Below are 15,491 nucleotides of genomic sequence, written 5' to 3'. Positions count from 1 at the left end.
TTCTGATCAGGAGAATTAATTCAAGCTACAGTCTGGATGTGTTGGTGGGGTTGTACATGTGTGGTATGAACATATGTCAGATTTTGTTGAGTCTTCTCAGGTGCTGTCTTCTGAGTGGTATTAACATGTGATTTTGGTTCATTCAGCAATTAGCTGTCTCATTGTTTGTGCTATACTTTCTACAATTATCTGAGTAAAGGCAAGTAGTTCTGGTACAGCCTCACGTGGAATTTAAATTATTACATAGTTCATTTTGATCAAGCTTCTGTCTTGGACAGTAACACTTATCCCTACCCATTTATCATTGGTGATCAGTCTTCCCAATGGGTGAGCCAGTACATGGTCTTTGTGGGCAAAAATTGGTGGGGGGTTAGCAACAGAACTGCAGATGTCAGATGGTTGTGTTCCATCCTCCAATCAGTACCTGGTCTCTCTTTGGGGCCCCGAGTGGCCGAGTGGTCTAATGCGCTTTCCGTTACGGATCACTGCCATCTCACCTCTGTCTGCGTGGGTTCGAGTCTCGGATTCAGCCAATGTGGGTATATGAGAAAGCTTGTCAGTAGCTTCTCGTGGGTCGGTGGTTCTTTCCGGGGTTTTCCCGGGTTCTTCCTCCACCGTTAATACTGGCCGCCATGTATAGCCTATCGTGTGCTGAAAAATGGCGTTAAACCTCACAACAACAACTACTACTACCTGGTCTCTTACAGCCCAATTCACTTTGATTTTGTAGTCATGCAGGGCAATTGCTACCTGACGAGTAAGTGCTGTAGTTATGTTAAAAAAATGTCATCATAGGCATTGGCAATATTTATGATATCAACCTCATACATTTCATGTTAATGGCAGTGTTTGGGATGAACAAAGTGGACATGCTTAAGTAATCGGGGATCATTCTTCCTAGCTTTGTCATTGATGAATCTGATTCGAAAGAAAAGCAAGATTGATGTGTTTACTGTCGTCTAGTTAGTTCCTTCTGCAGACTTTCAATACGATGTCATTTGTGGATAATAATTCCATCAAAACGTCCAGGTTCTGCATTAGGTGAAGCATTAGGAATGCCACTTCACTTGACATCTGCTGGGCTGCTGGTGGTGATGATATATACCCTGTATTGCCTAAGAATAAATCAAGTAAGGAAGCTTGTTATCAAATAATAATGTGACTAAGAGACTGTAATAAAGATCCCTCTGTAAGGTCTAATCGGCCTGTGAATTATAAAGTCTTTATTTACCTTTATTTTATTTCTTATTGGAAAAATTAGATAATATGCATATGCTGAAATTCAGTTTTACCATTTCATTTAATTTCTAGACACTATTTCAGCACTACACAGCACATTTATATAAAACATTGTATGTGTCCTTTCCGCTGCACAAAAGACATACTGTTTTGAGAATGTGTATATTCAATATCAAGGTCACTGTTACTTAAATGTGCACCATATCCTTTCTTCACAAAAAGTAGGTTTCATATCTTATAATCATGTCCACAACAGGTGTAGCTACATGCAGGATCATTTAAATTTTTGGGAAAAGGATTACTGTTGGAACATTGTTTGCACGTTTTCATTTATGCTGAATATATACTGTAGAAAATACAGTAAAATGACTAAGCTTATATTAGCAGGGTATCATGTATGTTTGCAGTTACAAATGATGCAGATCCATAATAAAATTTGGCTACTGTTGTTCAAAATAAAAACACCTTTAAAAGATTTTTTGTTAAGAAAACAAAATATGACCAAAATTGACAAAAGTACCCTAGCCTTGAGGCTGGAGTCAGGTCAGTGATCATTGATATACACGCCACCCATTCTCATCAGTATTCATTAATTTCAAATAAATTATAATGCCAGTTATGTTCAAGCCTAATGGTAGTGATCTTTGGACCATATACTTCCATGATTTGGTGTGTGATGGTCCTCCAGACTTTTTTGGTAATCATTGGTCAGTTGGATGTGCTGCTTCATTTTAATTTTGATCTGCACAGGAAACACATTTTTCCAACTATTTTGTAAGTACTTTTGGGCTGACTATTGTTATGTATGTCTGTATTTTTGTAACTCCTGGTACACGACTTTTATCTAATTTTTTAAATTTTTTTATTCATGGCTGTAAATTGTACAAATTATCTTAAGTTAGATTTTACCTACATGACTATGGTCTATTAAAAACATAAAATTACGTAGTATCTATAAATATGTATTGACAGTTGCTAATAATAATCTAAATAATAAGATTTAATCACAACTTTGGGTTAATTTCTCATTGGCAGTTGGGGTTTGGATGGTTCTAGAAGAAAAAATAACTTCCCATTGGTTGGGCTAGGTCGCATGAATAGCCAAGTTCGAGATAAATTGATTAGTAAGATTGGTCACATGGAGTATGTTGTGAAATATAGTCATAACAGAAAGTGTATATAAAGAGAGAACTGAGCAACCAGATTCATTCCTATTTTGGAGTCATCCTCATTTCTTGTGTTCCTGTTGTAAGTCTGCATATGTGTCTTATGTTGTAATTAGATATGATTCAAGAGGAAAAACATTTGTTTGGACTGTTCAGTGAAATAGAAAGCGCTCATTATTTGGACTTTAATGTTATTCTAGAAGTATTGTGAATTATTCAGATGAGTTCTGGATGCCACCATTTGACAGTGTCATGATTCTTTGCAGACCTGTTACATTTCCAGTTTTGAAATTTATTCTTCATTTGGACTTTTATAGAATTTTATCAGGATTATTTTTGGATATCATTTCATAATACAGTAAGTTCTTCTCACATTTTTATTTATAACTTGATAATTAAATTGTTTGTTAAGTTTTACAAAAGTTGTTTGTTTCGCTTCTTTCTGTTACTTAGTTCGTGACCGTAGAGTCCTAACACTGTAATAAAATTCAGCAGCAGTTTGATTTACATAGTGATTTTGAATCATTGTTAAAAAAAGCCATGTAATATTAACAGGTCATTGCAATGATTCAGTGATAAGATCTTTTACTCTTGTATGTTTATGAATCCAAGATAGCACTATGAAATCCACTTTCTTGTCATATTCCCTCAAATTTGCAAAGAATGGTATTGTTTACATGAACTGTTAACATTTAGTGAATATTTGGAATGGAAGCTCGATTCAAACAATTTATCTTTCAACAAACAGTTTATTATTCATACAGTCATATGGTATAAATGTAGTTAAGTATCCACTGAATTATTTTTACCCAAGCTTTGAGAATTGGATAGATTCAATTTGTCACTGTGTGGATTCACTTTGTCACTCCATCAATTGCCAGTCCACATGTCGATGTGTGTCTCCTGTCTCCTTGTGCTGGATGTAAATCCAATATTACTCTATCTGTTGATATTGAACATGCACTGTAGCTGCATCTTGGAATTACCATTAGTTGTGCATCAAAAACCTGTCACTGTGACCTTTTGAGGATTTAAATAAATAGAAAATTGTGCATGAACTGTAAGTCCAGTGCCTTTTCCTTTTTGAAATGAGCTACAGTAGTTAAGTTGGTAGACCATCACACTTGTAATCCAAGGGTCACAGACTCAACACCCACCAATGCCTGCCTGGGTCAGCTGCCTTGGTGTGTCCTTTGTAAAAAAGCACTGTGCTTCCATGTCCTACCAACCGTCTTGTTTGCTATGTAACTATTATTGGTCTCCAAAGTTCAGTTACAGTCTCATTTGTGTATTGCAGCAGAGGCTAACATAAATTGAATTGCCTTCTATATAAAACAGAATCACAGTATATCACTATTCTACAAATTATTACTGTATATACAACTGTATGTCATCTGTATCACCTGTACACAAAGAATTATTGTTTCAGTTTTTACTCCAGTTTAATAGCGTATATGTGAAATTCTTGTTTTGTGAAAGGTGGACTGAAACCTTATGTCTGTACTTCATGTCATGTTCATGCTCTATTTTTTTGTCATGCATGTTAAAGCAGTACAGATTAATATGGTTGAATTAAATGGTTAATTTGTATATGTACCAATTATTTGCACATCATTCATGAGGATTTGTGCATGTTAATTATTTGAGTTATTCTTTGCACAGTATAGGTCTCAGGGAAGATTGGTTATTACTAACTGAGTTACCTTCATTAAATAAAGAATTGTAATTATGCACATAATACTTGCCCTGTATGAGCATGATGAGATCAGCATATGTCATACACCAAAATGTGACTTTTTAAGATTTAAAGTTTTTAAAAATCATGTCTAGGTTCAGATTTCAATACTTTTCATCTTTCCCATCAAACTTACAATAAAAGTGCATATCAGGATGGAAGTGTTTTACACTCAGTGTGTCACTTTCTCATGACCATCATTCCATGATTGATTCCAAATAATTATTTAAAAAATGACCTTAATCTTCATTATCCAGGATGCAACATCTATGCTTAGTCCACTACATCTTTTGACATGAAATATACATTTCGTCTATATCTTGGAATAAGCATGCATGCTTAATAAAAATTAGATCACTTTCACCTGCTTTTCAGGATTAAATAATACTTGTTGCAGTTTTGTCTGACTCAAACTAATTATGTTTTTGCATCTTGCTACAAAACATACACTTTGAGGGTAACTTTGAATGAAAGCATTTCACACATCAAACCTGGGTCACTGTGACCTCTTCCAGGATTTTGAACATTCTTAAACATGGTGTCTTTGATCTAATTCAACATCTTTTAACCTATTTCCACCAAACATGCACCATAGGTGCATCTGGAGGTTAAGCAGTGTCAGACAAGAAAAGTAGGTTAGGAGTGATCTACTTTCTGTGGTTAATTGGACACTAATTAAGATACTGGTTGCTTAGGGCTGTTCCATTAAAACATACATGGGACCCAGGGAAGGCATTTTAAAGTGTGATACTCACTTAGAGATGCAATTTAAAATTTTCTTATCATTTTAATACTAACTATGTGAAATCAAAGTACCCTGGCATATATTTTAAAAAAACTGCCTTCCCTGGGTACCATGTGTGTTTAAATGGAACAGACTTACAGATAAAACTAATTTCCATTCTTTTTAACTAACACATGCATCTCTTAAATTATCTGGAGCAAGTACACATGAACTGGTTCTTACATTCAGCTAAAGTGTTAACATTTATTGCAAGCGAGATAATGATTGTTAGATTTTCTTTTACAGCTGGAGAAGAAAAGAAAATGTACCTTCTATCACAGACCTGCAATATTGAACTAACTCAAGCCGTATCTGTGATAGATCAAAGAGTAAGTGCTTTGGAGGATGGAACAATCACTTTCAGAGACCTTGAAATTATCAAAGAAGCAGAAGACAAATTTCTGGAACTTACTATGATCATGTCTGAAAAATCTGATGAAAAGAAAGGGAAAAAACTGAATGTTTTCAAGGCATTGAAGGTTCGACAGAAAGAGGTGGACAGTTACCATACACAAAAGAAATATATCACAACTCTGGTTAATCTGTGTCAGCATATAACTTCTGGTATGAAAATTCTTAAATTAGAAAATATCTTTTGTTTTCATCTGGATGCTTTTATGGGAAATATTGTGATACACTTTGTTCATCATTTTGTTCCCATATCTCCGAAAAACTTGTGTGGAAATTGATAAAACATTGTAGTTAAATTGCCCAAGGATTTGAGTACTTCTACACATGGATCAAGTCCCTGGGTGGGGCCATGTAGTCAATATGTAGGATACCATTTGCTGAAAGATTTGATTCCATCTCGTGTTTTCAAAAATAATTCTTATCCAGTTCACTGCAGATCAGGAATATGATATAATCATGAGTTTTACTTTCTCCCTTTTCAGTATTGGCCACAGGATTACATACTTGGTTAATAATTAGGACACCATTCAGTTATTTTCATCCCACTCAATATTTGAACACCATTTCACTCAGTTCACTTCATAGTTGGAATTTTTTATGATTCCATACATTCCTTTCCACATATACCACCATTGTCCTAAGTTATTTACCTTGGTATGGCCATTATAATAAAAAATGTTAATTTTATTATTATATTATATTATATTATATTATATTATATTATATTATATTATATTATATTATATTATATTATATTATAGCTTTACAGAGCCTTATCCAGTTAGTATGCAGGTTTTGCATTACAGTTTCAGGTGGCTAAGTAGATGTCAGTTGTAGACAAGTGCACAATTGTGTATTTTTGCATACACCTATAAATATTACATGCTGGTATCATATTTATTAAACATTGTGATGTCAATCTATGCTGTAATTGAAAATTTAAAAAAGTCTTTTGTATAACAGTTCTCAAAATGATTAACAGAATCAGTATTAGAAGGATTTGGCAATAACTGTAATTGCTAGGCAGTGGGCATATAATGTTTAATAGGAAGGAAGCAACTTATGATAGCACTAGCCTGTCCAATTATAGGTCTGTTGTAATTAACTCTGTATTATCAAATAACAGTATTTCAAATGAAGATTAAAAGGAAAACAAATGTGTTAAAAAATTCTTCCTGCAGCTCAGTTTGCATATTGTTCCAAGACATGGCAAAGAGATATGTAAATTGTGCAGTGCTTGGATGAAATTATAGTGTTTCAAATGGTCCACCACCAAAAATTCAAGTAAGCATAATACTATCAGTGCCGTTTTGAACACTGAAAAAGCCTACATCTATCATGTTAATACCTATCATGTACCAATGCCATTACAGAGGTATATTAGTATAAATATCTATTAATGCATGAAGAAATTTTAAAACACTTTGCATAATTTTTAACTTAGTGCACACTGTTAAAAGAAAACAAGTTACTATTTTCTGTCAGCAATGTTGTGATGGAAACCGGATTGCATTAATTGCGTCATGCCAAAATTGCATGTTTGTGAGTTGGGCTACATGTAGATTGTGAAATTTTTTATTTGAAAAGAAATTCATTCACTGATATTGCAAAACATATGTACTTTCATAGTCCTGAAAATCCAGTTCTGACAAGGACAAAACATAAAAACTATAAAGTTACACCCCACCTGTTCAACATCAGATAGAATATTTCTGCTTCAAGCATTACTTGACCTACTTCTTCTGCCCTTTGCTACCAGATTTTTTAAAAGTTTCTTTCTTTCCAAACCAAAACATGAGCATAGTGGAGCCTTCATGCCTTCTGGAAAGCTACTATTTGTTTGTTAAAGTTTTAGACCCCAATGTCTATTTAAATATATAACATCATATCATTCCCTTAGTTCCTATAGCTGCCATGGGGTCATGGTGATATGCCTTTGATATATTAACAGCTAATTATCTGTATTTCATAAAGAATAGTTTTTGTGAATAAATGTGCCAACTTCTTAATTCTCTGTCTTTTATATCTCCTGAATCATTTGAAAAAGCTGCATCTGCATAAAACTTGGTACACATGTCTTTCATATCTAGACATTGTGGTGCATAAGTATATTAGAATGCCTTGTCAGATAAATATTTCTTGAGGTATTTAACTGATTTTGTTACCTCACCTTTCCATAGGGCCAGTAGAGCTTCTGGTATGGCCTTCTTCATGTGTGGTGTCATGTTTTGTGCATTTAACAACAATTGCTCAAGTACCACTAATAAATTTTACCAAATTTGGCATGGAGTGATTTCAAATTGATAGAAATGATCGTGATCCGTGGTCAAAAATCGATGCAGTTAGTACAAATATTACAAACTCTTGAAAGACTTCTCAAATACTGCTCAACAAACTTGGATCAAATTTGGCAAAAAACATCCAGATGTAATGACCCTTAAATTTGTTTAAATTGTTTGGTACAAAATGTGCTGTCAAATGTGGCCTAAGTTACTAAAATGAGAAAAGTCTGTTGCTAAAAACATAATAGTCTTAAACACAATTTTTCTCCAAAACTGCTTTAAAGAATTTAACTAATCTTGACCGAAAGCATCCTGGAATGAAGACCGTATGCTGATCCATCATCAGATAGGGTCATCGTTACTAAATATAAGAAAACCTTCAAAGACCTATCAAAAACTGCTAAACAGAATTCAGAATTTGATCTTAAGTGACAGAAAGCATCCTGGCATGAATACATTTCAAATTTATGCAAATTATACTGATTCACCATTAAAGATGGTGGCCATTACTAAATATAGAAAAAAAAATGACTTATCCAAAAACATGAACGGGATTTTATCAAGCTTGGCAGAAAGCATCTTTGTTTGGTGTTTTACAGAACAATTAAAACAATAAATTAAAAAAATTAAACAATAGTTTCTCTAAAACTGTGGAATAAATTTTGACCAAACTTGATAGAAACCATCGTGGCCAGAAGACCATTCAAGTCTTTGCTTTTAAGATGGGTGTACTTTAATGAAAATTACTCTAATGGAGGTATTCTTTAAGTCCTCACTTGCTGATATATCTGCTTCATTTACATTTAATTGTCTGTTTTTCTTTTGTTTTCAGTTCAGTGTACTGAGTTGGACAGTATTATTAAAAACCTTGATGAAAAGAATGACCTTTGTATTAAAGACATTTGCCAACCAGCTGTTGTTGAGAACACTACACCAGACAAATTTCAGCCACAAATAACAGCATTCAAACTCAGTGATAAAGTTATCAGTATGCTTGAACCTCTTCATGCATCAAACAATGGTAATATATTCTTGGAGCTGTGGAGAGAAACTGGACGTACATCAAGGGCTGCAACCTTTGATGAATTGTATGACCATGTTTGGAAACCAGTATATTCCAAAATGAAGGATATTACTCAGAAACTTGTAACTGGTGAGATCCAGTTTGTTGATATGGAAAGGTATCTAGGAAATATTTACAAGGAAGATTATGACCAAATGGTGCAAGAGATGATCTTGATAAATGTTCCAGAAGAACATGGGCGGGAAAGAGTAAAGCAGCTAGCCCAGTTTCGTCAGATGGAGGCATGTTTTCATGGAGCAGAGACCATATTGAATGTTGCCACAGCCTACAAATTGAGAGGTGACTTTAAAGTGATCAAGGCAATTGCATCAGTGGTAGGTTTTCTTAACTTGTTTCCAATTGCTGTTTATACCTTGTTCTCAAAATCTGCTGGGCAGATTTTAAAGAAAGTTTGACAGAAAGCATCCTGGCATGAGGCTGTTTTCAATTTCTGCAAATGATGGTGATGTGCCATCAAATATAGCACAGTTACTAATAAAATATATAAAAAAAACATTGAAGAACTTTCTCCAAACTGATAACTGAATTGGACCAAATTTGACAGAAAGCATCCTGTCATAGGATGATTTTAGATTTGCATAAATTGTGCTGTTCTGCTATCAGATGTGGCCACCATTACTAAAATTAGAAAAAATTTCATGAGCACACCTAAACCTGCATTTTTCATTGATTACCATGTAATTTGGTAAATACATTTATCATTGTCATTACCTGAAGATGTGGATATTGGCAAATTACTTTGCTTCTTCAATGTTTAGCTTTAGTGGTCATAGACCAGAAGAGTTTGTGATGGCCTGTTGTCCATTGGCACAAAAAGTTTTTTATCACTACATATTATAAACTGCTGAGTTGATCCTACATGAAAATGGTATTCTATTATCATTATTAATATTATTATTAGTATTTAGTTATTTATTTGGTTCATAATGAAAATGGTGCCACTTGGACATCAAATATAGATCTCACTGCAAACACCTTTAAAGTCTTATTTATAATAGCAGTAATATGTTACCTGTTGCAGTTGCATTGCATTTCCCAGTCCAAGCTCAATATTCCTTCCTTCAGTTAGTAATTTGAGTGCCCCCACCTCTCCAACATGACCCAAGTCAGATTCCTTATTCATATCAAGAATACAGAATACTCAGCAGTGAGTCTTCCTCTTCTCCATGGCATCATGGATGTCTCTAACTTGATTTCAGGGTACTTCAGATGAAACAGGCCATAGATCTACACCCCCTTCTGCCTTTGCCAACAAATTGGAGGCAAGCCATCACTCGTGCCTTTCATCATTGAGAAGGGATCAGTAATCATGTTCTTCAAGTAGGGAAGATCAGAGGGATTGTCCCATTGCCCACCATGAACAGTTATGGAACAACAATCCTGCTGTTTTATGGTGTCCGTTTTCAGAGATGGAAACCAGGAAGAAGAGTCCTGTCTCAGCTTGAGAGCAATTTCATGATGATGATGCCATTTCAATTCTGATAGACTCAAATGAGTTCCTGGAAAAACAGACTGAGGCAGACCCTTCCCTTCCATTACAGTCCCCTACTTCATTCCATTGTTTGGATCAGGTGAAAGAGGTAGAGTAAATCTGGACTTGATAATATATGAAATGAGGTTTATCACCTCATTCAACCAGAGCCATCTGGAGCTGAGGAAACTAGGATTCGCTCTGGCTTGAAGAAATTTTGTAGGGTACATTCTTGCTAAGATACTCTTTTGCTCCAACACTCAGTGATGGTTTGGGAAATTACTCTGAGTCTTCTTTGGGTTTGGAAGCTGCCATACAGCAGAAGGAATGATGTTCCCTCTTCTGTCCTTTGATTGCTTGTTCCACCTCTAGATATCAGGTTCATTTCCCTGCTTGATCTCTTAATGGTGCCAGGTAGTGGAGGTTGGGGAGCCAATATATCTAGCTGATACCAGGGCTCATGAAGGACCTATTGCTTGACAGTAACTCATCTGGGTCTGATCCACATCCTAGAGAATTAGGATCTTATGTTTCCAGGACTTTGTACCATAGGGATGAATTTCCTCACCAACCAGTGAAGGGCTCATGTTCTCCCAGATATAATTATAGATTGAGTCCCCTTAGAGAGACTTCATTTGCATCTTTTTCCAGTTTCTGTTTCTGTCAAACTGCAGACACACAAGAGCCTATTATCAGCTTGGCTCTTCTCTGGTATTCAATTTTCATCACCATCTTGGTTTGTGGCTAGATTGGGACTGGTTTCAGACTGAAGTCTGACTCCTTTCTGTACACAGATAAATCAGAATTGGGATGGGGTGCTCACCTGGAGTCAGAAGGGGTAAATCTTCAGGGACTGTAGTCTCCTTCATATCAATGAACTGGAAATACAGACATTCTTTCTAGCCCTACATGAGTGTCAGCCTCATAAGGCATTGTTGTATTATGATTGCCTCATGTTGATTATAGCATTCCTCAGACATCAGTAAAATACACATGCTTTTCTCTTGGTGTGAAAGCCTGGACCCTCCTCTCATGGACAGTATCAGATATCACTCTTGTGGTCTGCCATATCCTGGGCAAATGGAATATCATAGCGGACAGACTGTCCAGAGGAGGCAGTGTGGTCCCCATGAAACAGTCTCTGCACCAGATGGACTTGTTTGCTGTGAGACTGAACAACAAGCTTGTTCTTTATATTTCTCCAGTGCCATGTCATAGGGCATGGGTAGTGGACACATTCAGTCTGAAGTGCGATCATCAGTATGCTTACACCTTGGCACCTTTCAGGTTCATTCCACAGGTTCTCCAGTAAGTCAGGATCTGAATGTCTCAAGTCATCCTGTTAGCCACCCTGTGGCCCCAACGGTTGTGGTTCAGCTATCCACTCAACCTGCTGGTAGACTTGCCCAGGAGATTACCATAGAGGAAGGACCTACTGTTGCAACAAAAGCATCTCCTCTACACAGTAATCCACATATTCGCCACCTTCACAGTTGGGTCATCAATCTACAAAGACCATATTTCAGGCAAGGTTGCAACTGCTTCACCCAGGCTCAGAGGTAGTCTTCTTCCAATTATACAATGCCAAGTAGAGAATTGTCTATAATTGGTACAGTAGGAATGTGTTGATTCTATCTTCATTGCATTATGTAGTTGCAAATTTTTTCTGTTCTTTTTCAAGCAAAGAGAATGTTCTGTATCATTAAATGCTATAGAGCAGTGCTTGCTAATGCTTTCAAGGTCTCTATGGGTTCTGCTGTTGGGTTGGGGCCTGACCTTTCTGATCTCATCCTGTAGCTTGAGCTTCAGAGACTTGTATTTCATGCCTTAATGCCTAGATGGAACCTTTCTTGTATTCTTTTGATCATAGCAAAGCCCCCTTATTAACCTTGGGTGAAGCTTTTGTTTGAGAACCTTACCCTTAAGATAGTCTTTCTTCTTTCCTTAGCATCAGTAAGGAGAATGAGTGATTTTTGTGCCTTGTCAGTGGAAAAGGTTGTTTTGTGCTTCAGTGGTAACTTGGAGACAGTTTTCACTTCTTTGCCAACCTTGGTTTTTGGCTAAAAATCAGCTATCTCTAGTAGCTATTGTTTCTGTTGAGATCCCCAATCTCAGTAGTATATGTGCTGATGATGATCATTATAGGCTGTTTTGCCTAGTGAGGGTCTTAAGTTTTATGTGGCTTCCGCTAGAAAGAGGAGGAAAGGTCATAATCATCTCTTTTCTCTCTCAAGGGGTTCCGCTGGTATTTCAGCAGCCACTATTTCCATATGGACTGTGCGTCAAAAGATCTTTTCAGTCCCTTACTGATAGGGGCCATTCTTTCAGGAGAAATAAACCCCATAAGATTAGGGTCATTGTTGCATGTTAGGCCTACTGGAATCACTCAATTTTTGAATGATGCAGTGCAAGCCACCTTCTGAATATATTGCTTTGCCTTTTCATCCCTTTACCTTTGATCTTGGACACACCAGAGCAAAGGCACTTATTGTTTACATTACAATTGTGACAGAATCATCTTCCAACTTTCATTCAAAACACTCCTACTTGACATCCATCCTAGTGGGTAAATTAAAAAGAAATGCAGTAGCAGCAGGTAACATATTATTGCTTTAATATATATTTTTTTTGGCCTGGGGAAGGGGTAATTTAAAATGTAAAACTCATTTTAATTTTATAATATTTACCTGCTACTACTGAACAAATTCCTGCCTCCCATCCCATTCTTGCATCCTTTTATCTTGGTCCTAATGAAATGGGGAATATACTCTATGTTGGCTGCAACTAAGGAATCAGACTGGTATCATGTTCTTTTCTTTCTGGCACACCAATTACTAATGGGAAGGTGGGGCATTTGGTTTGGAAAGGGTGGGTGGGTGGTAGAAAGAAAACAAATGCAGTTGTAGCAAATGAGTATTACCTAATTAAAATTAATTTTTCCACCCAAAAGCTACATATTGATACTTCTCCTGAATGGATGGGCATATCATTGAAAAGTGTACATTCAAAGACTTCTTAAAATGTGTAGTTGTTCCCAAGTGAAATGCTACTAATCTGTAATCTGGCATCCAGTATGGGTGCCATGACAGCCATCTTAAAAATTATATCACTATTCCTTTTGAATGAGTCATATTGACATGGGTCTCTGATGAAAATATTTGAGATGTTTGGATGGTCCAAAATGAAAATGGTACCAAATCTGACCATTAATATGACCACTATGGTGGCCCTGTTGAAAATTTTCTTATCGATACTCCTGCTAGATGCATGCCCATATCAATGTGGGATCTTACCAAAAGATTTGTTTTTTAGTCTATGTGAAACTACATGCGAATACAGCTGATCTAATATCCAGTATGATCAACAGCCATCATGAAAATCTTTATTGCTACTCCTTCTAATGAAAAGCTATTGACGGGGGATTTATGCTGGAAGAATTTGCATTATGCCTAGTTGGTACTAAGTATGCCACCACTGTGGCCATATTGAAAATATTATTACTGCTCCTGCATCGAAAGTCATTTGAACATTGGGTTTTCAACAGAAGACTTTTTATGATATTTAGCTTGACCTAAATGTTAATGGTGCCAATCTGTCTGTAACTATGGCCTCCACTGTGTTGATCTTGAAAGTGTTATTCTCATTTTTCTCCTGGAGGGATAGTTATATCAACATGGGGTTTTCACCAAAAGACTTTTTATGATGTCTAGCTGGTTATCAATGAAATTGGTGCTGATCTGTCATTCAGAATGGCTACAATAACAGTTGTCTTGAAAATCTTGTTATTGCTTCTTATCCTGGGTAAATAGATCAGACTAATGGGATTTGCACCAGAAGACTTTTTAAGATATCTTATTGGACCTAAGTGTAACTGTTACTGATCTGAGACCCAGTATGGCCACCATGGTTTTCACCTTGAAAATCTTGTTATTGACACTGGGCTTTCACAAACTACTGATAATATCTTGTTGGTTTGATACAAAAATGGTGGTGATCCATATCCAATATAGCCACTATAATGGCCATCTATAAGACCTTGTTTCACTGCTCTTCATGAATTGATGGTCATATTGAGATGGGTTTTTCACCAAACTCTTCTGATGATGTCTAGCTGGTCTGAAATGAAGATGCTGGTGATCCAAATCCAGCATGGTCACCTTGAAAATTTTGGATGGTCATATTGAGATTGAGTTTTCACCAGATACTTTTTATGATGCCTTGTTGGTCATAGATGAATATAGTGCAGATCAGGCATCTGATATGTCTGCCGTGGTGTCCATCTTGAAAATCTTGCCATTGCCCAACAATTCATAGATGGTTTCAACACTCAGCAGTTGAAAAGAACAAACGATCTTGTATTGGATTACTGGAAATTCTCTTCAGTCATTAGAGCATCATTCCCTTTGAAGAAGCTTTGTTGTTAGAGTTATTGCCATTTTCATGTTGTAGCTTAATGCATTGTATGACACAATCATGTTAATGCAACTAATTTTGCAGGTATTGATTTTTGATGGATTGGCAGTGTATCCCCCAGGAATGTAAATTTGGGGAGAAAAAAAAATTGTCAAAATTGGGGTCAAATACAAAATGTGGGGTTAAAAAATGTACTGACAAATTTTCATATGACTCATATTTTTTCAGCATGAAATAGGATATTGCAACTTGCACAACATACTCTCTCTCTTTCTCTCTCTCTCTCTCTCTCTAAACCTTCAAATAAACCAACATGCACAATTAACAAACAGATGCATTGTCCATTATTAGTTCATTTTTCTTTTCAAGTCATACTTTTAACAGTCTCCTGAAGCAGTATTATAGCCCAACACATTACATACAATCCAATACAAAAAGCCAAATCTTTTTAACCAAATGGGAGTTAATTTACTGCCTTTCATAAAATGTGTACTATCAATGGTTTCATTGTAGTTAGTCCTAGAACACATTTATCCAAACATCAAAGAGGATAATGATTCATCTTCTTTCTAATAAGTTACACTTGAACTTTAAGATCTCTCTTTTATTGCAGCTAAGTTAAAAACCAACAAAATCTGCAATGACCCGCTGACTTTGTAATCCAAATAACGCATTTGTCTCTGAAGGTTTACTGATTTCTTTGTTGTGAAAGAATGTCTTGGGTTATAATGTGTTCTCCAGATATCTTGTGGCAAATGAGGACAGATTTTTTTAAAATTCTAAAACCCAGTCACGAAAGGATTATTCACTTTTGCAGTCTTTGCAGTCACGTGATCAGATGTCACACCGGTAATCTTAATGAATGTGCTGTATTCCAGTCAAGGGAATTATTTTCTCCATTTTTCA

The 15,491-nt window shown here is 35.9% G+C and overlaps 2 protein-coding genes across 2 annotated transcripts in view; both read left to right on the top strand.

Annotated features, from left to right (window-relative positions):
- LOC149786039 (E3 ubiquitin-protein ligase rnf213-alpha-like) overlaps positions 1 to 8,462 on the top strand; it is a 48,647-nt gene extending 40,185 nt beyond the window's left edge. Inside the window, exons 11-13 of the mRNA XM_089978108.1 lie at positions 5,171 to 5,488; positions 6,097 to 6,115; positions 8,450 to 8,462. Of these exons, the coding sequence (XP_089834234.1) occupies positions 5,171 to 5,488; positions 6,097 to 6,115; positions 8,450 to 8,462 (350 nt within the window). The remainder of the gene's footprint in view (positions 1 to 5,170; positions 5,489 to 6,096; positions 6,116 to 8,449) is intronic.
- A 29-nt stretch (positions 8,463 to 8,491) lies between these two features.
- The window catches only part of LOC149786038 (E3 ubiquitin-protein ligase rnf213-alpha-like), a 269,011-nt gene continuing 262,011 nt past the window's right edge, over positions 8,492 to 15,491 (top strand). The window contains exon 1 of the mRNA XM_089978107.1: positions 8,492 to 9,015. Coding sequence (XP_089834233.1) covers positions 8,608 to 9,015 — 408 coding nt within the window. The 5' untranslated portion in view covers positions 8,492 to 8,607. The remainder of the gene's footprint in view (positions 9,016 to 15,491) is intronic.

Source organism: Sinohyriopsis cumingii, chromosome 12 (genome assembly GCF_028554795.1).
Source record: "Sinohyriopsis cumingii isolate HCF-2022 chromosome 12, ASM2855479v2, whole genome shotgun sequence".
NCBI classification, from domain to species: domain Eukaryota; kingdom Metazoa; phylum Mollusca; class Bivalvia; order Unionida; family Unionidae; genus Sinohyriopsis; species Sinohyriopsis cumingii.
Note: the sequence above shows the minus strand (reverse complement) of the source record. Positions and strands in the feature narration are given on the sequence as shown.